At 44.4% G+C, this 25,195-nt stretch overlaps 1 protein-coding gene across 22 annotated transcripts in view; it reads right to left on the reverse strand.

Moving 5' to 3' along the window:
* LOC1280613 (heterogeneous nuclear ribonucleoprotein L) overlaps positions 1–25,195 on the reverse strand; it is a 175,039-nt gene that overhangs the window by 38,722 nt on the left and 111,122 nt on the right. For 19 of the 22 annotated variants that reach the window (XM_061658899.1, XM_061658909.1, XM_061658908.1 and 16 more), the window contains 3 exons: positions 15,487–15,572; positions 8,640–8,736; positions 6,151–6,208 (listed from right to left, as the gene is read on the reverse strand). In XM_061658899.1, coding sequence (XP_061514883.1) covers positions 6,151–6,208; positions 8,640–8,736; positions 15,487–15,572 — 241 coding nt within the window. Of the gene's footprint in view, positions 1–6,150; positions 6,209–8,639; positions 8,737–15,486; positions 15,573–25,195 lie in introns of those variants that run through there. The other 3 variants (XM_061658913.1, XM_061658912.1, XM_320470.5) reach the window with 2 other exon arrangements.

Consider the following 25,195-nt stretch of genomic DNA (forward strand, 5'->3'; position numbering starts at 1 on the left):
CTGGAGCTACAATTCCCACCAGCGCAGCAGAAACCCCTTATCTTCCACCCCATGCAGCGTCGCAGCACACCATAAAAAAGGTCTCAGGTAATCAGATTTACACTTAATTTTAGCGCCAGCTCTTCGATACGGAGAGAGAGAGAGAGAGAGAGAGAGAGAGAGAGAGAGAGAGAGAGAGAGAGTGAGAGTGCTGCATCGGCTCGCTATCATCACTCGGCGAGGGAAACATCATTTAAACTTGTGTTCGATCGTTACTGCCCTCTGGGTTGGGGGCCAAAGGGCACACCACACACAACGACAGCGACCGTCGGCATCGGTGCTGATAATGTGCGAAATTAAATCAATATATATACAGTGCGAACCCCTCAACAATGAAATTTTCCACCATAAGCAAATCGTACTGCAGCATTTCCCGCAACAACTACAGTGGAAACAAGAGCGGTGGGCAGCGTGACTCATAAACTGTCCCATTACAACAACCGTCTGCGATTGTTACGAGCTGTTTTCATTTGATTTAGGGTGACACTTTATAGTGTGTCCAAGCACACGGGCACATCGAGAGGCTGAGTGTCGATTACGGTCATAAATTTATCATATCTTTCCCTTCTGTCGTTGGTGTTGCCCCTTCAACGCGTCATACGAGGATAGCAAAAATGGAGAAAAATGGAACTTAGTAATGTGCGTCATAGGAAACTTTTCTCTATTATCAAGAAAGAAGGACTGAAAGTAAACCCATTTCCGATAGAGAGCTGGAGTAATGTTTGCAGTAGCCAAAGGTCAATCTTGTGCTCGAGCACGAGGCGAAGCGGCAAAGTCAGAAATGAAAGGTAAACACACACCCGCACATCTTAGAAAACGACCAGGCGCTTCCATCGCCCTTTGATCGATGAGCTTTTTTGATACTTTGAGTAGGAAAAAAAACATAGCAAAAAGTTGAGAGAGAAAAACACATCATTTCTAATCGAAACTTTCGTTTTTCGTCGACAAAAGCTGCCGACGATCAAGTCTGGAAACGAATACGAATCGCACTGGAAATCAAACGACGTGCGCCAAGCGATTGAACCACTCTGACCGAGTGCAGTGAACCATCCGATACTTGCAAACAGCTTCTTACAACTGCACTCGGCAGCAGCTGAGAGGTGCAACAGCTAGTGCAAAGTTTTCACACGGCATAAGGACACTTTGGTCTTGGGGAATTAGTTACCGGCGTCGCCAGATTTGTGCTTTGGCAACTTACTTTTTTCCTTGCCAAGCAGAAAAAATCAAGATTCCCCTCCCTTCGAACCACTTACAGAGCGCCGAAGCGTTGGAAAACATCGAGCTACGCTATTGGGTTGCACCAGCCAGCTACTACCTACTGGTTGAACATTACTTCCTAACTTCCCACTGCAAACGGATGTAACTTTTAGTGAGTTTGTTGGAATAGAAAAGTTAGCGCTACATCGGGAGGGCACAAATTCGCGTAAACTACGCTCTTTGGTTCTCCAAAAACTTTCTGCAATTTTCTACTTCAACCGGAAGAAAGCAAGCGAAATCCGGGGAAGGGTGTGCCATTTTAACTTGCTCGGTACGCGTCACTCGGTAACGAATTGCCTTCAACCCGTTATCAGGCAGCGTTACGACATCTCAGCGTACCTGTTGCCGAGGACGGCGTAGAAGACTTTCCTCCGAGGCCGGCCCGAATCCTATTTTAAGTTGCAACGACACAACACAACGCATTGCGTACAAGAGTACCGAGTGCTCCGAACGTCACCACATTCACTCACACTCGTGGCGGTGGTGGTGGTGGTGGCAGCGGTTCAACCCCTTTTTAACCCCAATTTTCACCACGCGTGGAATGCTCGTTCTGAATAGTTCACATTCCCACCCCGTGCCGCGGCGGGTCAAGAGAAAAGCGGTGCGGGGTGGCGCAAACGAACACGAACGGGTTTTTGCGCACCATGTTCACACTGTTACGCTTTTGTTTCACTGATAGGTGTTCTGGCGGGTGGGTTTTGTTGATGCATTGTTTTGGGTAGAGTAAACCCGCCGCCGCCGCCGCCGATTGGGAAACAAAAGAGGACACAGTGGCTCGAATTTCGCGTTTGCAACCTGATCTTCGCATGAGTTGCAATTGCAACACAAAACCCGTGAATCGGTTGTGGTGGTGGTTGCATTTAACCGTTCGACTGCTGAGGAGAGGTTAATGACCGATTAATTTTAGGGTTGTAAAGCGTCGGCGAGAGAGCTGGCAAATTACGGTCAATGGATTTGGGCCGATCGGGCGACTGGGTGGGGGAAGGGACTTTATTTTTGTATTTTTTGGTGTGTCTTGTTGTAACTAAAACGATCTGTGAATACAAACATCTACTTTAACGCAATAGGCGCTCTTGATAAGATGATCATATCAATGTGTTAGTAGATCGCTCCAACGCTCATGAGTACTCTCCGAGCGATGGATTAGGGTTTCTCAATTGGCAATTTAACACGATTGGCATGGAAAATGAGTTCCGTTTCAGATGATGATCCTTCCAATGTGAAAACATAATTCCAAAACTTTATCTTCATAACCACAATAAAGTTATCCGTTCCCCTAACATAGCAACTCAATATAGAACCTACACACACATGTAGTGGCGAATCTCCGCCATTCAAAATTTAATCAAATTCGAACCGATCCCGTCACGTTTGCGCTGCGCTCTAATTGAATTCCAAGCTGGGTCGAAATTCGTGCCTGCTGAACGATTGACGATGGTCGCCCGCGTCACGGCGCTCGTGTGTGTGTGTGTGTGTTGCTGATCAGAAGAAGTGCTCTCACGTCAGCGAAAAACAGTCCACCAAACATAACTTAGGGTTGAGGCTGCCTCTGTCTGTGTGCTCCAAGAGAACGACATCGATGTGATAAGGCAAGCCTTCCACAACAACAACAACAACAGCCCCTGGAAAATGACACACAAGACGTGCCCATTGCCCGTGTTTTGTACCATGTGTTTTCCCCATTTCGGGAAGGACCTGTGAGATTAATCATCATTGACAACTCGGGCCCCGAACGACGACATCCATCCGCGAAGCGTAATGAGTTGTACAATGAAGATGGTGGTGGTGGCGTCAGTGCGAAAGACAAGGGACCGCACAAAACCGGAACCATAAAAGCAAATTTCCCAGCGGACACTAACCAACGGGGGTTGTGTCTAAGCGCGATTTTGTGACATGCTCTACGTTACGTCAATGTCGAGTGAACCATGTCGGAGGGGCTCTCCTTCCGGCATTATCGGTTTTTGAGGTTATGCTTCTCCAGGTCCGGTAGGCGGTCTTGCGCACATGGCTCAAGGACGACGGCAACCTCCCTCCTCCTCTCGAGGGATTCCATTTTGCCCCCCGTTTCAGCATAAATGTGTCAAAGCGCCGTAGCGAAGAGTGGAATTTTCTTTTGCGCCGCGAGATGAAGTTGCACATTGTTTGACAGAGCGAAGGACCCTCTCCTCTCTGTCTCTCGGTGGCAAAGGGATGTCCCCATCCCCGAAAATATCACCCAACATCAATCTCCTTTACGATGACTTCGTCATTCAAGCTGTCATCTCGCCGGTCTGGCGATCAAAGGTTCATCTGCAGTTCGCTTTCGGTTCTCGGGGCTGCTGCTGCTGTTGACTGCTGACAGCTGACTGGTGAAGGTTTTGCTTAGATGTGTGGAGATGGCCGTTTAAAATTAGACGATATTGTTTCAAACACACACAGCCGCGCGCTCACAGTACCGGAAAATGGGATATTTGGGGTGGGTGAATACAATTTACGACGGGCAAGTGCATCAATTGCGTTTGCGAAAAACAATGTACACAAAGTGGTAGTGTAGGCACGGTAAACTGGTTGCGCTGTCTGCGCCATCTGGTGGCAAACTGTGGCAAGCATTCATCCAGTGCCAGCCTGACAGCTGTCACATCATAGTGCACACCCCATAAAGACGACATAAATTGGAGCGTAATTGAAAACAAAACGATCGTTCGAAACACACACAACAACAAAAATTGTACAAATTGCAGTGTATGAGTTGGCGGGAGCACTAAAACTGCATTTCTGCCTCCCCCCCTGGTTCATCAATCAGGACCAGGTTTGAAACCAATTCTTCTTGTCACGGGTCTTTGGCGACGAGGGGAGAGCGCAACGTGACGAAACGCTTCCTGCATTTCAGTTCGCTCCAATCGACACGCGACGGCAATTAATTTAACCAAATGCACATGAACCCGTTGCATCCTTCTAGTTTTTGATACCGCTTCGCCCACCCCACCCCCCTTTTCTCACGCTCTCTGGGTGAAATTATTCAGTGAAATATTTGTTTGTTATTCCTGGTGATTATTCGCCTTGCCCCCCCGCGCGTTTTCTGTGACCGCACGGTACCGCGCTCATTACGTAAACATGGCGCGCGCTAGAGCGGGCTCTGCCATCGCGCTTCGGCATTTGGTAACATTTATTTTTAAGCAGCAACAGCACACACACACACACACGCGGTCGTTTTCCCTACGGAGGACTCACCTCGACCTCACCCCACTACCCCCTGAGTATATGTGCATGTCGGAGAAAAACAATCCAGCTCGATTGCGCACACGATGCACACGATATTAATTGCTCAATCAAGATCGAATTTCGCTTTTGCCATGTTTTGTGGTGGCAACGGTGGAGAGGCGGCGGTGGCTGGTTTGGTTTGCTGGATGTGCATCAATTTCTAGCGGCCGTTGAATCGCCGTTAATTGAACGCGAGGGCAGCGAGGCTACGCACACGACGCGGACGACCATCTGCGCACACAAACACACACTGGACGGGACAAGACAAAACAGCCGCGTGACGTTCGCATCGGCGGAGCAAATTAAATCAATAAAGCACTTGTCGGTGAAGCATTTTAATTGAAACATGAAACACGCTGTCAGTTCGGGTATTCTTCTCTCGGTTGTAGTCGGAAGTTTTGCATCAACGCACTCTTAAAGCGGGTGCCACGAGTCCGTCTCCCGGCAGATTGACGAAGATAGATTTATTGTTGGTTTAAAATAGGCAATAAGTTCAATCGGCAACTGGTGTATCTAATTATTTTCATGGAAAATACCATCGGTTATTGTGCGTAACATCTTAATTGCTAAAGCTTAACTATGGTGTGAGCGTAATACTGCTGAGCTCGCGTGGCACACACGGACACCTGTAAACAAACATGGGCTGCAGATGGTAGGAGACAAAAAGGAAAGCTAACATCAAGCATGCTTTAACAATTCTGTCATACAAATCTTCTCTCCGAAGCACGGAGAGTATACCGTTTTGCTATCCTTTTTTTAAATATACTTTTTCCCTTCGTAGGCACTAGCGCTAGGCAATAAAACTAAACACACACTCCTCTACTACCAAGAAATGTGTTTGAAACGAAATTGAACACAACGCCCTTCTCGATAGCAGTAAGATGCGAAACGTGATAGCATACATATGTAAAACACGAACAGAATGAAACGTGCAAAATGTAAAGATGCAAAGAATAACAAAAAAACAACATATAAGTGTCAAAGTGTAGATGAAACAGGGGCAACAAAACTCGTGAAATGTAACAGAAACAAAAAATATCCAATATGACCAGAAAATCAACAAGAAACGAAGTAACACAACAAAAAGGCATGATTGAGCGGCAACGAACTCGACGATCGTTACGAATGCAAAGTGAGCACGAATTGGTGAGAGCAGTGGGCGGGCAGTTGTGGTAGTGGTGATGGTGAGACGGGAGAAAAAACAGATAGATAGTAAGGGAAGGGGGGAAGGTTGGATGTTTGAGGTGGGAGGTTGTTTGAAAAAAGAAACAAGTTTGACCGAAAGAAAAAACTTCTTCTACAAACTGCAGTAGAAATCACAACACTATGAGCAGAAAAAAGGTGAGACGAGAGAGCAAAAAGGAAATAGTAGTGGGGTAGTGAGGTAGTAGTGGTAGTAGTAGTTTTAGTAGTAATAACAATATTTGTTTAATTTGAGCTTGGAACTTCATTTCGGTTTTGTTTTTAGAACTTTTTTAGAAGAAGATGTAAGGGGGGGAAAAAAACGTGGGTGAGTGGGTGGGTGGGCGCGGGTGAGGAGGAATTAAATGTGAGAATATTCAAAAAGGGAAAAGAAAGAAACTTGAACAAAGTAAAGGAAGAAATCATCCTTACCCAGCGTGTAGTCCCAACTGGAGTCACTGTCGTTTTTGTAAACATTGAGTTTTTCTGGCTGTTGATGTTGATGTAGTTGTTGGAGTTGTTGTAGTTGTTGTATTATTTTTGCATTGGCAGTTTTTTTTTCATTTTTTTTTTGTTGTTGTTGCAAAAGTTGCGAGTTTTTAGGTTGATGAAATTGTTGTTGTTGATGTTTTTTGTTGTTGGAAGGTTGGAAGATTTTAAAAAGGCGATAGATAAATTTGTTTTGATGTTGTTGAGATCATGTTGTAGTTGTTGTTGATGATGTTGTTGTTGTAGTTGTTGCCGTTACCCGTGCAGGTAGCAGATATTTTGGTTGTTTTATTTTATATATATATAGCAGGTGTGAGTTGATGCCCGAAATGATTTCCCGTGAAGAGGACGTAAGGGAGGAAGGAGCAGGTTCCGTGTTCCGTGTTGTTGGTTGTGTTGTTGTTGTTGTGGTGGTGGTGGTTGGTTGGTTGTTGCCAAATGTTGTTGCAGTTGTTGTTTTGCATGTGGTGAGACGAATATGGTGGTGGTAGAAGAAGTAAGAGTAATTTGTATTAGAGTAGGTTTGTTGAAGGCGTATTTGAGGAAGAATGGTCGGTGTGGTTGGACCGGACCGTTGGGAGGTAGGGGGATTGAAAGAGAGTAAAATAGAGAAAAAGAGAGAGAAAGAGAGAGAGAGAGAGAGAGAGAGAGAGAGAGAACGAGAAAAAGGCAGGATGGAAAGTAGATTGTAATTTAAGAAAAAGAATAGAAAATGGATAAAAAGGTAAGAAGAGCAAAAAGGGAAGAGAAAAAAAGAAAGAGGAAAAGAGAGAGAGAGAAAGAGAGCGATGTGAATGTAAATTTTGTAAGTTGAATGTTGCAATGTTGTTCGTTCGTTGGTTGTTTTGCGATATGTTTTTATATTTTTGCGACAGATTCGGAAAGAAAAGAAAGACAATAAAATGGACAAAACAATGGAAAAATAAATATCTTCTCGGTTTCGATCTGTTTTGTGGTTATGTCTAGCTGAAGTTTATACTGTAGAATATAGAACAGGAATAAGAGCACGAGTAGAACAAAATGGAGACAGTGGGGCAAGGGTGGGGGCGGCTTTATGGGAGAGAGAGAGGGGGGGGGGTTGGTGTGAAAACTTGCTTCTGCAGGCACACGCACACACACTCTAGTAGTTTGCTTGTTGTTTTCTTCTATTTTTTGTCGTTTATTATTTGTTTAAAAGGGAGAGTATGAGGATTGGAATGACGAGTGTAAAAATGCAACTGCAGCGCCTCAGCCTATCTTAACAAATTAAAAAAAGTACTATTTTCAGGAGCATTTCAGAATGTGTAAGAAGGAAGTGATGAGGAAAGACAAAAACATCCATTCATTGTGGAGGGGAAAAAGAAGAGTAAAAAATGTACAGTTTAACTTCCGCTTGCGCTAACTAGTCGGAGCTCGGCTACTTTCTGAGCGTCTATTACTGGTGTGTGAGATTCAATACAACGCCATTAGGTGAGATTCGTTCCAGACATTTAATCTACAATGAATGGAGAACTAGGCAACGATGGGTTCGATCGAACTATTGCAAAACAACTAAACCACGGGAGGGATGATATGTTGCTCTTGTTTTACTTTTTACAGTTCTATGATTATTTTTTCTGTATGTTTGTTTGTCTAGTCTTTCTTACATGGAATAGATAGATTATTTTTTTTTACAACGGCAAAAGAAAGATAAAGAAAGCTAAAGGTATAGAAATAAACATGTGAAAGAAACTAATGTCGCACTATATTTGTCATTTGAATAAAGTCGTTACTTTATGGTAAAACTGCAAATTTCCATTGTCTTGAGTAGTCTTTTTTGGGGGAAAATCTGATAAATTCTGTTTCTGTATGCTTATTTTTATATTATTTGCAATATAATGCGTACGTTTTATCTGTAGTACTGTAGAGCATGTTTATCGATTTCAGTTTTATTTCAGAATTAATGAAAAGAAAAGAAAGAAAATAAGAACAAACACAATCAAAACACACGATACATCGAGCGAGCGAGTTGAAAGGAGTGGTTTTTTGATACATTTTTGAGTTTTTGAGTAAGTTTTACTGAAGAGAGAGATATAAAAAGAGGGAACGGTTTTATCGATTCTATTTCGTTCGGTAATCAGAAAGAGAGAGAATGAAAAAAAGATTGAACAAAGGACTCGTATGAAGGATACGGCTGCGAGAGGTTTAAGAGGGACTTGGATGGAAGGATAAGACGAGAAACTCGAAGCAAAAAAGAGCAAAGGAGAAAAAAAACAAAATACGGACAAAAGTACAGCCAGATGGAGGCACGGGATGGGAAAATAGTTTGACTAGAGAAAGAGAGAGAGAAAGTGAGAGAGAGAAAGAAAGGAAAAATACATCTAGTAGGAAGAGGGTGAGGGTCAAGGGGAATGGATTAAGAAAACGGGGAAGAGACGGGAGGCGAGTTACGGGATCGGCTCGGGCGTAATTACCTTTGCGTAGTCGATCTTCAGTGTGCAGCAGCCGGAGTAGATGTCGCAACCGTTCAGGCTGTCTTTGGCGCGCGTCGCTGACTCTATGCTGTCGAACGTATCAGGGGGGGGAGAGGCCGAAAACCGGATCTTGGTTAAGGAAAAGACATGCTTATATCGTTGTTTGAGCACTACTTGAATGTGATTATTTAAGTCAAATTAAGCTTTAACTAAGAAATTCATCGCATGATTCAATCATACTTTCTTCGCTATTTCAAAGCACAACACGCCTTGAGAAAAATCACTCAAGCATACTTCAGACGAGGGCCATCATAAGCAACGAGCAAACTAACAACCTTTTGAAACCTTCTTCCCTCTGCTACCCTTGCTTTTGCATCCTTTCATCTGCTTGCTGTGTTAATGTTTAACACTTTTCTGCCCGCTTCCACCCATTCTAGGCAACCAAACCAGCTAATGGTGTTAAATTTTCACCCTTAGCAACTGCAACGTCTTCAGAATCCTTGAATATCGTACTCTCCGCACACTACAAACAGCGCTGCCTAAGCCTCGAAGAAGCGAGGCGCAAACATCAAAAAGTTAAAAGACGCCCAACAGTTGGCTAGCAGACGGCAGGGCGGAAAATCGGACCATTTCAAGCTCTTAGCACACTCGATAATAGTCCCATAGCGCCCCCAAAAAACTGGCCATGAATAGGGCAGGCTCCGGGGCTTAAGGAAATTGTTTCCGAATTAAACCACCCAAGGGGTGGGGGAGGGCCTTGTGGGCTCGCTGAGCTTTTCATGGATGATTTCCTAGCTGAACACTTCACGCAAACAGCTCGGGAGACCCTTTCGGCTGTTGGAGCGGAAAATGAGAACAGCTTAATCGGCAATTTTTCAGGCAGAAAGCGTACACCGTGTCGTAGACGCCCGAGAGCCCAACCGAGTCCTCGGAGCACATCACCCCCCTGCACCGCTCTGTTTTGATAGAACGACGCATATTAATGTCTCCGAGGGCTTAACCATTGTCCGGGAGCAGCCGGTGAGCCGTACCGATTTAGCCAACAAAGATCAAAGTCTCCAAAATATCACTGCAGAAGGCTCCACACACCCGAGAGCCGCTGGTTAGACGGGGGCAAGCATAGTAAAATTAAACGAGCGTTCAAATTTCGCCCGTGCCGCCATCTTAGATGCTGAGGCATCAAAGCCTTAGCATCCAATTCGCCGCCGAACTGGCAGTTGTGTTGCTTCCGGGAAAGCATGCGCCGGCATCGTCGTTGCTAACACACGAGAAGGCCAACACACACATTTGTGCCTGAGCCAAGCTGCCGCTTCCAAACCATTGTGTTGTGTTGCTGAGGCAGGAGGAGTAGGTGGCAAACTTCTGACTTTTCGGGGTCGTTCCAAGAAGTTTGCAAAACTCGATATGTTGTATGTTCTCTTGGTAAGTTCGTCACAGCGTTTTGCGGCCACCCACCACTACCCAAGTTGTCAGCAGTTTTCAGCACCATTGCCTTATCGAGCGTGCTACTACTAGGGTCACTAATTTAGTTTCGTGATCGTTTTTCGGTAAAATCTTGCGATAACTTTGCACATAATTAACGCTGATGAGGACACATTTTCGGGGTGGTGTTTCTTGAGGATTTGAGCTGCCGCTTTTGCAGGGATGCGATGCGCGTTTTTGCCAAGAATTTGGATAAAATTCCAATACATAAATGGTCCGTGTGGTAGAGCTTGATCAAGTTATGCGAATGTTCACGTTATTTCGGGCAATTTGAACACTTTCTCGTGACTTCGTCCTTGGTACGGCACACGAGTCATCCATTTTTGAGCAAACAATTTGCAATATATTCACAAAACTGGCGTCGTAAAGTTAATCTCAACAGAATTGAGCTAGTAGTCGTGCAAACAAACAAAAAATCCCACTCACACACGCCCACACTTTTACATCATCATCATCATCATCATGAATTTAAAAAGGACAACCCATCATCCGTCAGCCAACTTGGGACAGCGTTTTGTCGGCTTGTCTGCTGCGTTCACGGCACACACATTACGGGAAAACCTTAAAGCCTGCACTTTAAAAGCATATAAAAGATAGCACAAAAAACGCCTTCGTTTGAGCAAAACCACAGCGACGAAGATGCACGAAAATGATAATTTAGTTTGGAAGCGAAAATGTCAACATTTTTACGACGCGTCTACTTATTTTGCTCCATTTACCCGCACAGTGCACACACTCTCGTGGACTCGGAAGGACTCATCAATAACGAATGACAATCTGCTCTTTATGAGATCCTAAATCCGCGCAGAGGACCTTCGGCAGAGGAAAAACGTTACTCTAAACTTGGGTATCCTATTAGGCTTTGTTGAATTTCTTAAAGTCTGTTTTGTGGAAAAATGAATTGTTATGAGATAATTTAAAAGTACAAATAAACCGTATGTTAACTTATTATTCATTCCTACATTATCGAAGTTTTGAGGTCAAATAGCTTACAAATTGAATTCGTGGAAATGTAGTTTGAAACTAAATCAATCAACTTCATGAACAGATTTTATAGATCGACAGGAAAGGCTAGATAATCAGAACAATCATGCTGTTTATTAAAATGCTGCAGACTCGCAGCTTCCAATTCCACAAACCATGTAATTGTGCAAACGCACCGGTGTAAACAATATCCAGACAAACCTTCGTGGAAACCCCTTGCAAGCCCTAAATGTTCCTCCAATCTCTTCTCCTGTCGATGCCGTTTACCAAGAAAGGAGGAAAATTAATACAACGAACAATGATGCTTTCCCAATGTGCACGAAAATTTCCCAGAAAATCGCACACAAAGCTCGGTGAAGCACCAGAACACGCCACACATGAGTGTGGCATTTTAAACCAAATTTCACACACACACACACCCGTACACACATTCCAACGTTAAAAGGAGCTTTTTCTGAGCATGTCCCGTACAGTGTGTGCGCACGATATGCTACAAAACTAAGCGAACAAAGCAAAATTGCTAAACAAAAGAAGTAATACAAATGCCATTGTTATTCCTATTGCTTGAGCGGCACACACACACAAAACAGAACCGAACCGACACACAGGAAGGAAAGATATTTTGTAATTAAAATTAGTGTCTGCAAACAACTAAAAAAAGGTAACAACATCCGAAGCCATTACATGTGGCACAACTCCAGTGTGTGTTTTTTTGTTTTACAATCGAGGATTATCCACTGTAATGACTTTTGTTTGGCGGAAGGAACAAAAAAAACCAGCCCAAAGCACCATGAAACCACACCACCTTCAGGAGCACTACAAAATCGTATCGAATTGCTAGGATGCAGGCTAGTCAGTTTTTATACGTTTTCGCGTTTCCATTTTCAAACTGCCACCACCACCGGCACCAAAAACCGCGCCAAGGGAGATGTGCACACTGGGACATATATTTGAAGATGATTACATCGTAAAATCCGCCGCCCCGAGGCACACGAGGGACCACCCCTCGATAAGACTACGAACCGAATCGAGTGGAAGCGGAACACTGCCCGCAGCAGCTCTGCTGCGCAAGGCCTGAATATGTATGCGCGCAGCCGAAGCGCGCTCAGGCACAAAACTATTAAATGTGTTTTTATTTTGCACCATCGCTGGCTACATTTACATGGCCGTGCGATGGCGCGCGGCTGGGGAAATTTGTTCACCTGTGAAAAATTAAAATCCCACCTGTTCATCCCCACGGCACGGGAATATGCTAAACAAAGTGGAAACGAAGCAGTGGCTGCTGCAGTGGCGCTTAAGACGATATTTTACTGCGCTCATTATCAGACCGTTCCTCTCATTCTCTTGCGACCAGCAGCAACAGCAGCAGCAGCAAAATAGCAACAGCCGTGGCCTTAAAAATGATCATAATTTATCACTGATTAAAGCTTAAGCGCTGGAAGCAAGCGGCGGCGTTATTAAGGAATAAACGGCAGTGTGAATGTGTCCTCCTCCGTACGCATATTGCTTGTTCCGTTTCCCAACGACGCAGCAGCGAATCCACAGCAACACGGAAGCAGCAACTACTATTGAGATTAGTGCCAGCGGCAGCACGGAAGTGAAACACCACGACAAACAAACAACAAAACCACTCTGCTGCGCTCTCCACACAAACACGGGAAAAGAGAGATGGGCTCAATTATCATTTATTACTGCACAGGACAGGCGGGAATAGGGCAGGGGGCGTACCACTCGAGCACATTTGCTCGTCACGGCACCACGAGACGGTGCACCGGGTGGATTTAGCCAACTAATGAGCCACCAATTAGCGTATCGCAGAATGGAGGAAAAAGGAGCGCGGCAACGAACGTGAAAGGACCTGGAAGCTGGACATTGCAGGACATCATGCTACTGGTTGGTCGGTCGTTGTCACCGGGCGTTTGAAATGGTTGCTTCCTTCACTTTTTTGCCTTTTCCTGATGACACCGAGAATGGCGACGGTTTGTTCTCCTGGCTCTGGCTGTTCTTTGGCGGTGGCTGTGTTACGAATTCATTTTCCCATCCCGCAAGTTAAGCGTTAATTTTACCACTCCGTAGACAACAGGACACCAAACGCTTCCACAAGCGGGAAGTAACGATGCGAAGATGTGGCTAAATGAATTGGCTCGTATCCATTTTTACCATTTTCCTCTTTGGGGGCTGCGTTTTGCTTCCGTTGGAGAATATTGCCTAAACCCGAGAGCTGCTTTATATTGAAGCGAGATGCTCATTTGAGTTAATTGATCATCAGAGATAATGATGGGTGCGGGAGTGGAGAGTAAGCGAATAAGAACGTGCTAAAGGTAGATCCCCCAAGACGCGGTAAGCACTTTCGAGGAGGGCCTTTTTCATCCTAACGATCGAATGTTAAGCGACAGAAAAGGATTTCAATCTGTATCATCATTGTGAATGATGATGATGATGATGATGCTGGAGCCATTTTCATGATTCATTGCCATGAAGCAATCGAAAGGAGAAAGGCTCTAACGAGGGTTTCAAGCGTAGTTGCGTGAGTATTTTACTTAACAACATTTCTTTATATATATTCTGAATTCTTCATACAATGGATGGTATTATTGAATCCGTTCGTAGCGGCGGCGTACGTCCCGACACTCATTTTTCTAACATACTAGATGGTTGCTACAGTTATTCACTGCGGCGTTGTAGGACCGGTCTCAAGAAATGTGTTGCCATCCCTAGAATTGCATGCGAGCGCCGTACGTTCCCGCTACGAACGGATTCAATAATACCAGCCAATGAGTCCTTCTGAGCAAACCGATTATTTGCAATAAAGAATTATATCCTTCTTAATGACACCCACACACAAGTGCGCTTGTAAAATATCGTTCACAAAATTAGACACATTATTCGATTTAATAATGCTGTAATTAATATTTTGTTTATAGCCACATAACCTTCTTCCTCGCCGCCCAAGAAAGCTCCCCTTTCGTCAGATGACAAAAGCACAACTTTGCCACCTTCGGAGCATAAATTCTAATTACGACGCTTGCACACAATCATTAAATTCTCTTCCCGCGCTCGGAAAATTGCGATCATAACCAATTTCTGCCACGGAAAGCTGATGCCTTGGGCGAATGTCGCACGGCAAAACAACCCCCTCCAAAAAGCTCATTGTTACATCCGACAAACGCTTTAGCAACGACAATGTTTCCTTCGGGCTACAAATCTTCCGTCGTGTGTTTGCGGCGGCTACCGGTTGCCGGAAGTGAACGACAGCGATTAAATGAACTTCGGTGCGCATACCTTTTGCCATGAAAGGTGTGTGTGTGTGAGTGCGTGTGCTTTCTTGTTCAGTGATCGAAATTCGCATTAAACGATTACACCGAAACAGCGTGACGTAAGGGGGGGAATGGTAATGTTTTTTTTTCTGCGGCAATGGGCAATTTTTCGCTTGTTCGCCCCTCCCTCCCTAAAGCACGCCTTTATGTTGCGAAGCGAGAAGAAACAAGAAAGAGAGAAAAGAATTAACCTTGCTCCTTGCTCGCGATAAATATATATCACCCCTCGTGACAATTAATTTTGAGTGACAATTTTCTCGTACCAAATTATTCCCCACCACGACGTTCCTAGCTCCGTCAAAACACAACCACCGATCGCGACTGTTCCACAAACTTCATTTACACCGCACCGACCACCAGATGGCGTGTGCCGATTATAACCGCTCGAGCGGAATAAATTTGTTTGCCCGGTGTGCGCGCGGTGGTTTACTCCGCGCATTTCCATCTTCTAACACACCGACCTGGCGACGGGAAAAGCTATTCAACGAGGTGCGAAACGGTGCGTAACAACAAACCCCCAACCCCCGTGCAAGTAAATTGAACGTGTGGGTGTAGGAAAGGGGGGAGAAGCGTGGGAAAATTTATCGCGTGCGTCTTCCCGCACGAAGGTTTCCGTTTTTCTTTTACTTTTGCATGCCACTTAATTCCCCCTCTTGTCCGACTCGCCCCAGATGTGTGGAGCGACGCCATGTCACGGGAGGAGGCGTAATTTCCGTCAACAAATAAACGGCCAGTTTGGCATTAAACGAGCGCAAATTACGAGCACATCTAACAACCCGGCCGGGCCCCGCTGTGTTGTTGCAGTGTATCGTGTGACCGGATAGCAGTGCCCGGCGTTGTACACACACTCACACAAGAGGCCATTTTGCCAGTCGAACAATTTATCGCACACTAAATTCATTCAATTTTCTCATCCCGCCACCGTTTGATCCTCTCCAATGCCAGGGTGGCATGGAAGGACATTGTAAACACTAATCAAGCACGCTGATAAGGATTACACGCGTGCGCTGAAATTTGGGGAGAAGGAAAAAAAACAGTAAAGCCCATCATTTGGAAAAGGATATTCAACCATCGCTTGGACGCCATTCTTCTTGAATATCACGATGCGTTGCACTTGGCCATTTGGGTGACAGATCGTGTGCAGTACGTCCTGAAAGTAGAAGGAAAAGAGAGAGAGAAACATTAACAAAGTGTTTAATTGCAACATACGAGAAGACATTGTAGAATGAGCAAGAAGTGATTTCATCAATTATAACTTCCTTAACAAACTTAATAGATGTACTTTGAGTGTCTGAAATAGTTTCTGTCTTTGGAAAACATAGCAACGAACTTACTTCAAGCTGACGAGAAATATTCTCCACAAGAACAACCTAGCCGACTCAGTAATATTCCCTTCTTCAAGGACACATTCTCCGTTCAGCGAATTCCTGTATACAATTCTCCGAAAATTCGTCAACCGTCTTACACACTTGCAGCTCGGGCCAACCAACTTCAAGTGCACATGACATCCATCTGGCCGTAAGTCTTAATGTCATGGCGCAAATGGTGCAGTTTTGGAGACGATATCACCGACGACCCTGCACAGCACTACCCGTAAAAGGGACAAATTGGAAGCACGTGCACTCAATTAAAATGTCAAACCGTTTTCCACACTATCGGCAACCGGTGCGAAGATACTAACGGGGGGTCCAATGGTACTCGCTCGTCAGGACACGGGACAAATGAATACATTATTTAGACACTGAGAACCACCATGTATTCTGACTTCCGCACGAAACGACAGTTCACATGGCAGTTGTCGCTGAGATGGAGTGTGCGCTGCTGACGTCCGGTTACGGGACGGGTCATTTACAACTTTGTCGCTAGAACAACGCGCTAGGACGAGAAGGAAGCTCAAAAGTTTGAAAAGATACGACGAGGAGCTTCGGATTCGTCTCTTTTTGTCTCACTCATTTGCAACTTCGCTGTAGGCATTGTCGGTCTGTGTACGGCTGTGGCTATAAACGGAACCCGAAAGATAAAGCGAAAGCAAAGCGTGTGTGTGTGTTCCGGACGTCTTATCTTTACCGCTTTTGTGGTAAATGTCAATGCTGCCTGCAGTGTTACACACACAGCGTTTGGGTGAGATGGTTGTGGCTATTAATTCCACACAATACCGGACGCTTGCAGCACTTTCTATCCGTCCTGGAAGTAACGAATCGGTTACTCGCAAGCCGTTCAACGGATCACAATGTCCGTCCGGTCGCGGTGGTCAGTCTTCGACCAACCCCATCCACTAGCACCACAGAGAAAACAGAAATTAAGCGATTCGTTAGAATGTTACAGATCGCTCTATAAATCAGACCAAATGTTTTCGGGTTTTGGGGCGCGAAGTAAGGTGCAACACATGTTTAGTTGACCGGTCAAGCGTTACTGACAAATGAAGGCCCTTCGAATTCCGAGATACTGTTTATGGATTGTTGGGAAAGTAATGGAAGCTTTGGTTTACTTGCAGCACTTTAAGACAAGCTCACCAGAGTGATGTTTTCGCACACGCTCAAGAAGGTTCCCAATTCCCAGAGCTGATCAGAATTTCTAGATTCTTTCGCAACGAAGGCTACTCTTAAGATTCTTTTGTGAAAGCCACAATATCCACGCTCTCTCCCCTGAGGACTCTCAGCGCGTACAGTCAAGCTTCTTCGAATCAATCTGCCTTTGAAGTGATTTGCAGCAAAAAGCTGTCTATCATCTCCAGAGACGGACGGGAGCCCTGAACGATCTAGATTTCTTCGTAACATGTGTAATTCAATTCAAGTACTTTTGGGAAATTCCATTTTCTAATACATTGTGGAACATTCTGACATAAAACTCCCAAAAGAACAATACTAAAACCTGTTAACTAATTGCGTTTTTTTCCACAATGCTCAGTCTTATCACAAATTTGCAACATTTTAGGCTTTAACATGAGGGTCATTGGAGCTGTCAAGGTTTCATTAGCACCGTAAGGATAAATATAGTATCATAGCGTTTCCCCGGCTCTAAAGACGCCTTTCAAAAGCAGAACGAACCAAAATCAAAGAATACACAACGTCGTTCTCCCCCCATCGCAAATGACCCGCACTAATCACCGCCACCATAATCATCATTTTAACCAAACAGACCCAACAAACCATCTAATGAGTTCGATTCCCTCCTCCAACAGCTAGCAAGCGTCTTGCAGGCTCGGTGATGGTGTGTTTTTGTTCTGTTCCCAAACACTCACTCGGTCAGATCTTTGCTGCAGATTCTGGAACAACCCTCAAATAAGAAGAAGCAAGATATAAATCTCGTGTCATTGTTTCGTTTGTGGGTGTCCTCGCTTCTTCCTAAATAACCCTCCCTGTAAGTCCTAACTTTTCAGCCCCTCTCGATTTCGGACTTTGGGGGGCCATTGAAGCATTAAACTCGCCTAAACAAAAATCAGGACAAAATTGTGGAGGTTCCCTCAGGCTGTAAGAACACAACTTGTGGACAGCTGATGATTAGGAAGATTATCGTTCGTTTGCTTCGTCAGTTGGGGGGGAGGAAAACGGCGACAAAAACTTCCCTCCTTTCGTTTGTTATGGTGGTGGTGAAGTATCATGAAGGCAATAGCAAACAAAAAGCTCCCCAAAAATGCCCCCATTTGACTAATGCTTTAGTATAGTTGTTGTTGCTGGTACCAGAAAGGCAAAGGGGACATTTGTGCCAAAATGGTTGGATAGCAATATCCAGACCCAGAAATGGTGATAGCGACTGCGCAAATAGCAACGAAAGAACGGAGTGAGTTTGTTTAATTCTGGTGAACTATCTTCGCTAGGCATGATAGTAAATTAAGAGAAATGAATACTACTGAGCCCTTTTTATAGACATTGTTTTAAAAAAAGATAAGAAGATTGTACAAATATTGGCGATAAGAAATGTTTCCTTTCGAGTGATTTCAATCAAATGACATTGAACCTATAGAGTTAGGTTCTTAGGATACTCTCTCTCGGACGAATCAATTCAAATGCGTTACACCACTATTCGTATAACGTCTGACAATGAAGATAGATTGTTCAATTGGTTGATGTGTTCGAACAGCACCTTACACACTGTCCAGTAACAGTAATCAATGCGTGATAGATGTTTTATTTGGAACACAAATGTTGAAGCAACGTTTAATGAACTTGGTGCACGAATTACCTACATCAGCTTCCGAAAGATTGCGCTAGATGGCGCCAACCATCCTACAACTCTGCCTAGGAATGGTTCCGGGTAACGCGCACTATCCAACCTAATCCAATTGCTGCCAATCATTGAGCTAACTAACGGCAGCGACAGTAACGACATCAGCGCAATGAGGTGACAATAGCAGACGTCGGTAAACCGGAGGCATAAAAAGGGCGAGTGAACAGTGCATTGTCGGTGCAGTGCAACTCGTCAACTCTCGATCAATGCGCGCTGCGACGAAGGTAGTAAGTTGGGAGAGAGAGGAGTAAGGCATGTATGGGAGATACAACACATTCCGCGGCATGTCTCACGTGGCTGTACCACACAGTACCACACCGACGCAACGTGGCGTTGGGTTGTGTTTGATGGGCTGGAAGTGGCTTTTATTATGTACCGTCATAAATCAATCTCCTAGCCGTTTGACGCGTACCGACCGAAGCGGAGATGTTCCCCGAAACGTCGTACAAAATAAAGTTGGAGTGAAGGTTACTATCGTATCGGTATATATTTTTATCACTACCAGTACACCACACGACATGCTTACAGAGGTTAATTTTGGTCGTAACTTGCAGTAGAGAATATCTTCCTAAAGGAATGACGTTTCCCTGGAGGCAACACCGTACCTATTTCTTATTTTTGCTGACGCTCGCCCACCCCGATTAGGTCCTATCGCATAATTGACTGTTCCTAGAAATTCTCCAGTGACGCCTGGAGATAATAAGTCTTATATTTTCAGTAGCATGCACTCTGATATCTCAGAAAGTATGTCTGATAGTTCTTAAAACAGCACAGACAGAGCATTTCTATAGAATTGCACATGCCCGAAATCCAATACCCATTGTAGACCTGATAAAGTCTAACAGGTCCTGAGAAACTGCATGCTCCACACGCTCTCATGTCCTGCGGGTACGTAAATTCTTATTACAAACAATTCTTCCGCCATCCCTTCTTGTTTGTGTGTCAAGAATGTAGCCACCCCCAGGCGTGCCGTCTCTTCTAGCGATTCCACTTGCCCTAACCGAAACGATGAGAAGTCGAAGCTAAACTTCACCTTGGGGGACAATCAGTGTTTGTTTACTTCAATTTTTGCCGAACCAACACTTCCCTTAAGCTAAGCTCTCTGTCTCGCTCTCTTTCGTGGCTGCGTGTCTGGCAGTACTGCCAGAAGATTTTGCTTCGGAAAAAGGATCTGGTAGACGCGCTGTCCGAAACCGAATAGCCAGCAAGTCGGCAACAATCTGTGAGCAGCCTAAAATCTCATGAATAATCATGAACGCTGCCGATGCCGGTGACTCGAAACTCCCCTTCTGATTGGAAGAACGCTGAAGCTGGAGCCTTCCATCAACAGTTGTTCGAATGTGGCGTACCGTAAAGCATCCGTTAAGGGTCGGCTAGAGCTCTAGAGCAAGCGGCAAGCCGAAGGGTCGTCCTTCACGCCGGAGATTATCGTTTAGATGACATGCCTAGAAGGTGAGCTTCGTTGTTGCTCCTACTGGTGCCCTTGGACAGTGGCACACGAAAATAAAATGCTAAGGTAGGTCGATTCCTGCGATGCGGAACGGAAGAGCTAAATAAATCCTTTTCAAAAACCTAAAAAAACGGGAGTTGTGAATTGGGAAAAATGCCCTCAAAAAACCCTTTTTATATTGATTGTTTAAACTGCTATGTTGAAAAGGAGTCCCCAACTCTATTGAGCATTTGATGAAGGTTGTGAAAATGTTGAAGTAGTCTCAATCGAGGTTTGTGGGTGTATTACGCGAACAGAAAAAAAGGCTCTTTAGCCTTTTTCCACGATAGCTATAAATTTATCATCCACTACACGCTGTTGAACGCGCGATCTCAGCTGCCGAGCGAACTTCGGAAAGACTGATCATAGTTTTTCCACCCCAAGGAACAAGATTTTATGTGAAAATTATTCACGCAAAGCGATTGCCAATACCGAAAAAAACGCTCCCTTTTCACTCACACTCCTCTCCAGAGCGTTATTGGCGCCAGAGGACAAACGTAGAGCAAAACGCTAGCAAAAAAGGAGAGAATCTACATCGCACCGCATGGCTCTGCTGCATCCAGCGACTGCAGTTTTATGCAGCATTGATTGAAATTTATGATTTTGTGTACCCAGCTGCGGAACATTTTCCTTGCAGCCAGCCAGGGAAGGCATTTCACGATTTTTTTTTTTTCATGCTGTTTGAGTTTGGTTGATTTTTTCTAAAAGTTCTTTATATTTCAGGAACTCTTTCGGGGCTTAATGGAAAGTCAGTAAAAAATGTGGTTCTATTATCCGAAAAAATGCTCTTCTTTAGCCTTAATTTAGCATATGGTTGAAATCACCTCAGAGGCGTGTCGTCTCACAAACTTTTTTTCTCCCCCGCAGTGGGCAAAATCTTTTCAACTACAATTAAAAATTTTGTACATCACAAACCGAAAAAAAAATCGCACCAAATTCCCACCAAAGCGCATCCGTCGTCGTGGGCCGAAATTTCCACCGGTGAAGCTAAAATTATGCAAATCATTTCAAATTATTCACGCTGCAGGCGGCTAATGCAATGGGGGCCCGTGTGCTTTACTTCTCTCGGCTCGGCCACCAACCGAAAAACAACTCATGCTGGGGCACCACAAAAACAAACCCACGACCCACCTACCCATCTCATCCCCGTGGTGTTCAGATTTTTATTCTAAAGAAATTAACAATTCACCTCCTGCAGCAACACCCCCCGCCAGGCTAGGCGGCAAAGAATATCCTTTTTTTTCATTCAGTTTTCATTCTCACGCCACAACGAGCAAAAGCAGACGGTCGGAAAATCTCCCCCCGTCACACCAACTTCCCATTGGGGAAAAACTCCCCCCAAACATGGTGTGATTAGTTTTGGGCCATCGACCATTTCTCGCCTCAAAAATGCAAAGTTTGGTGCTACGCGGGGTTGGTGTTTCGGGCTTAAATGAAAAATGGGCGATAATTTAATTTCAACAAGTGAAAGATTAATTTCCACCCATTATGGTTTTATTCTGGGGGAGAGAGGACGGCAACACTGAAAAGGAGTTGTTGGACGAAGGCGAACTTAAGCAAAGCTTCTGGTTTGAGTAATGGATATTGTTTTCCCGGGGCTCCTCGGCTCTGAAACAACAGCGGACAATATAATTATTGATAAAATAAGCGCTCAGCTTAAAGTCACTTTCGGTTTTTAGGCATTATTTGTGAAGAGTTCATTTGACGGGTACACTTAGCGCAACAATCACTTGCGAACGATATCGAACCACCACCGGCGTACCGGCGAAGGATTTACCAGGACTATTGGAATTCGTCAAAATCTTCAACACAAATCCTGCTCGCTCGTTGTTGACTTACTTCTCTATGCGAGCTGGAAACGCCTCTTGCACGAATTTGTGTCCTAACAAGCGATCCATCAAACATGATTTAAAGGCTCTCATATCTTCAAGCTCTTCGGTTCGAGCTTACCTTCGCTCAGCTCTGCTTTTGCCGCCTGTTTAACGAAATAACATTCAGCAGAGAAACAACTGAGTGAAGGAAGGATGTTCACCTGAACGATTCGCCTTTGCAGGTAAGTTTGCGTAATAATTTTGAACTTTTACCTTTTCAAGATGCTTCTTCGTTTGTCTGGACGCGTAAAACGAACTGGCAGATTGTGAACCACTTCAAATATACGTGCTTGATTTGATGGCGAGCCTTTGCTGCGGAAGTACCGAACAGTGTGTGCTGGCATTTGCAATGGAAATAAGAACACTCGGGAAAAGGTTTTATATTTTTTTTTCTTTTCGTCTGGCTCACAAACCTTCAAGCTCTTTAAAGGCGCAAATCCTTTGATATTGCAATCTATCGAAACGCTCACCACCTCCACATCTGCTTAACGAAATTATCCTAACGATTCTTTTGTCGCGGTTGGCAAAGCTTTCTCAGTGTAGCTTCCCTTTGTGCTTCATTTTAAATTATTAAATTTACTTACACCTCCCCTCGACGATAGCTAACACGTTTGTGGCACACCACCGAGTGGGTGTGACTGTGGAGTGATTTAATTTATACAATTTAATGACACGTCCACGCGCCGCCACCATTCGAACCGATCGAACCGAACCGAACCAGTAAGCAAGCAAGCAACAACCTTCTTCCCGCCGGCAAAAGCAGCTCTACGTGCGTTTTTATGTTCCAATTTGGAACCGATTTTCCTAGCTCAAAGTGACGGGGGTTTTTCTTTTTGCTTTTTGCAAACCGCAGCCGTTCGCCGCCGCCGTGGGAATATCGACAAGGAAAATCAATTTTTCAATACTTGCCCTTCGTTCGCACTTCTGCCACTCCCCAGTACGAAGATGAGTAGAGTAAAGTAGAGTAGTAGCTCGGTCATTATGATTTTGCCGGCTTCCACCGGCACAGAAGCTCATAACCATCAAAATTCTATTAAATTCGCATCATCTCGCACGAATCGATCGAACGAAAAGGGAATATTTCTTCGATCGAGAGAGAGTGAATCCACCGTCAGCGGCAAGGCGCGCGACCGCAATTTGTTGCCTCGGGAAGGTGACGAACCGTGTCGCGTAGCGAGAAATTAGCCATTATTGGAAGGGAATTTCTTTCCAATGGGCTGCTCTCAGTTCAAAGTTTTGAAGCTGAAATGGAACAGTACTGACTTACTGTAGCCACACGGCGTTTGTGTGCTTAATCATAAAAAGTTTTGTATCGCTCCTCCAAAAAGAGAAAATAAAAAAGGGACACATTCTATACCATCAACGTCACGTGTGTCATTCTTGTACTAGCTAGTGCCGCATCATTGAGCAAAAGATCACAAAGCGATGACGGGAGCGCCCGTTTTCAATGGCACGGCACAGCGCACGTCAAAGTCCCACACAGCAACGCATTCTATCATGTGCCTGCCTGCTTCACACTCGAGGCAGGCTCCCTCTATGGCTAGAAATTGAGGAATTTAGATCAATTTCCACTCATATCGATACACACACACACACTCCACCGCTCTCCACTTTCCTATGATATCATTATCCAAACCTTCATACCCTCTCCGAGGCCCCTCTCTCAATCCGCCAACAATGGATAGTGAGATAAGAAAAAATGCAAAGGAGAAAGGAAGCCGAGATTTTAATGGAAAACCACTCCTGGAGTGGAGAAAAATAACAAAACTGTCGTGCAGAAATTGAAGCTAAAGTAGAGGAGGATACAGAAGAAGAAGAAAAAAAACCAAACGATCCCTTAAATCGAAAAGCTTCTTGCATGCTGCCGCTTTTGTAAGGATAATGCGATGAAATGGGAGGAGATGGAGGAGGATATTGAATGATTTTGCCTCACGATAGGCAAGCTGGACATTGGCTTGATACAGCAGCGATGAAATCAGGAATGAAAAGCTTTACCGAGGAGATTGTCCCGTATGCTGAAGGCTCCTTCTCCCCCCCCCCCCCCTCCCAACGAGCAAAGGTGACTATCATATTTTGGAGAAAGATATGGCGAGCATAAATGGCTGAAAGCAAGAACACACGCAAAAAAATGACCACATGAACCAGATCCACATCATCAAACGGATGGAGGCCAGCTAGAGAATTGAATTTCAACATGATTCGTTAAAAGGGAATACACACCCACAGGTCAACACACGTCCTCTTGTCGTCGGTTCTTCGTCCAGTCGGGACAAAATAGCTTAAAAGCACTTCTCAAAAAAAAGGAGCTTCTTCACACAGCTTGGGTCTTAAATTTTATTTCACAAACCATTTGCTGTCCCACCGTTTTCTCGGGACGATAGAGAACTGATTTCGAATGATTAGGAACGGATCATCAATCTGCTGCTGCCGCCGGGCAAAGAGCCGTTTGTGGGGTGGTGGCGCACAACGGCAACTATTTTGTCCACTGTCGTCTTGGAATTTCATTTGCTCCAAAGTCCGACGGAGATGAATGGAATTCTTCGGACCTAATTGAACGGATGCTGCAAAGCTGAGGGCGTGATATACTGGAGGCGGAGGGAAAAAGTTTTGCTCGAATTGTTGTCGGGACGATGAAACGGAGCGTCTCTTAATGGTGGAGAGTGAGAATGCGAATCATTTTTGGATGCTGTGAAGCGTTCAAAAATGTGTACAGCGTGCATTAATCTCTCGTATGAGAGATAAGAAAATGTATGCAATTCTTACAATGGGATGATGTTATATGGTAAAAAGTCCAGTGAGAATTACATTCAAATGCATACATTATAAAGAAGAATAGAATTTAAATATATAAATAAAAAAGCATTACAAAAAAACATACATAATAAGGAAAAGGACAAGAGAGAACTGACAAAAATGAATAAAACACATGAAATCAATAGAATTTACAAAAGGACGTCATAAAAACATAAAAGTAATAGAAAATATCTTAAATACTAAATACAAAAGTATCAGTAAGCAATCAAAACACGATCAATAAAGCGATCACATCATAAGAAGACACAAGAGAAACGCCTTTTTTGAGCGACGATGGGTTATTCGAACTCAACACCACGTCTAACAAGCTAACAACAGGAGCAAAATCATCAGACATACTTAACCAATTTGTTTCGCTTTTGCCACAAACCT

The sequence above is a fragment of the Anopheles gambiae genome, chromosome 3, assembly GCF_943734735.2.
Source record: "Anopheles gambiae chromosome 3, idAnoGambNW_F1_1, whole genome shotgun sequence".
In the NCBI taxonomy this organism is placed as follows: Eukaryota; Metazoa; Arthropoda; class Insecta; order Diptera; family Culicidae; genus Anopheles; species Anopheles gambiae.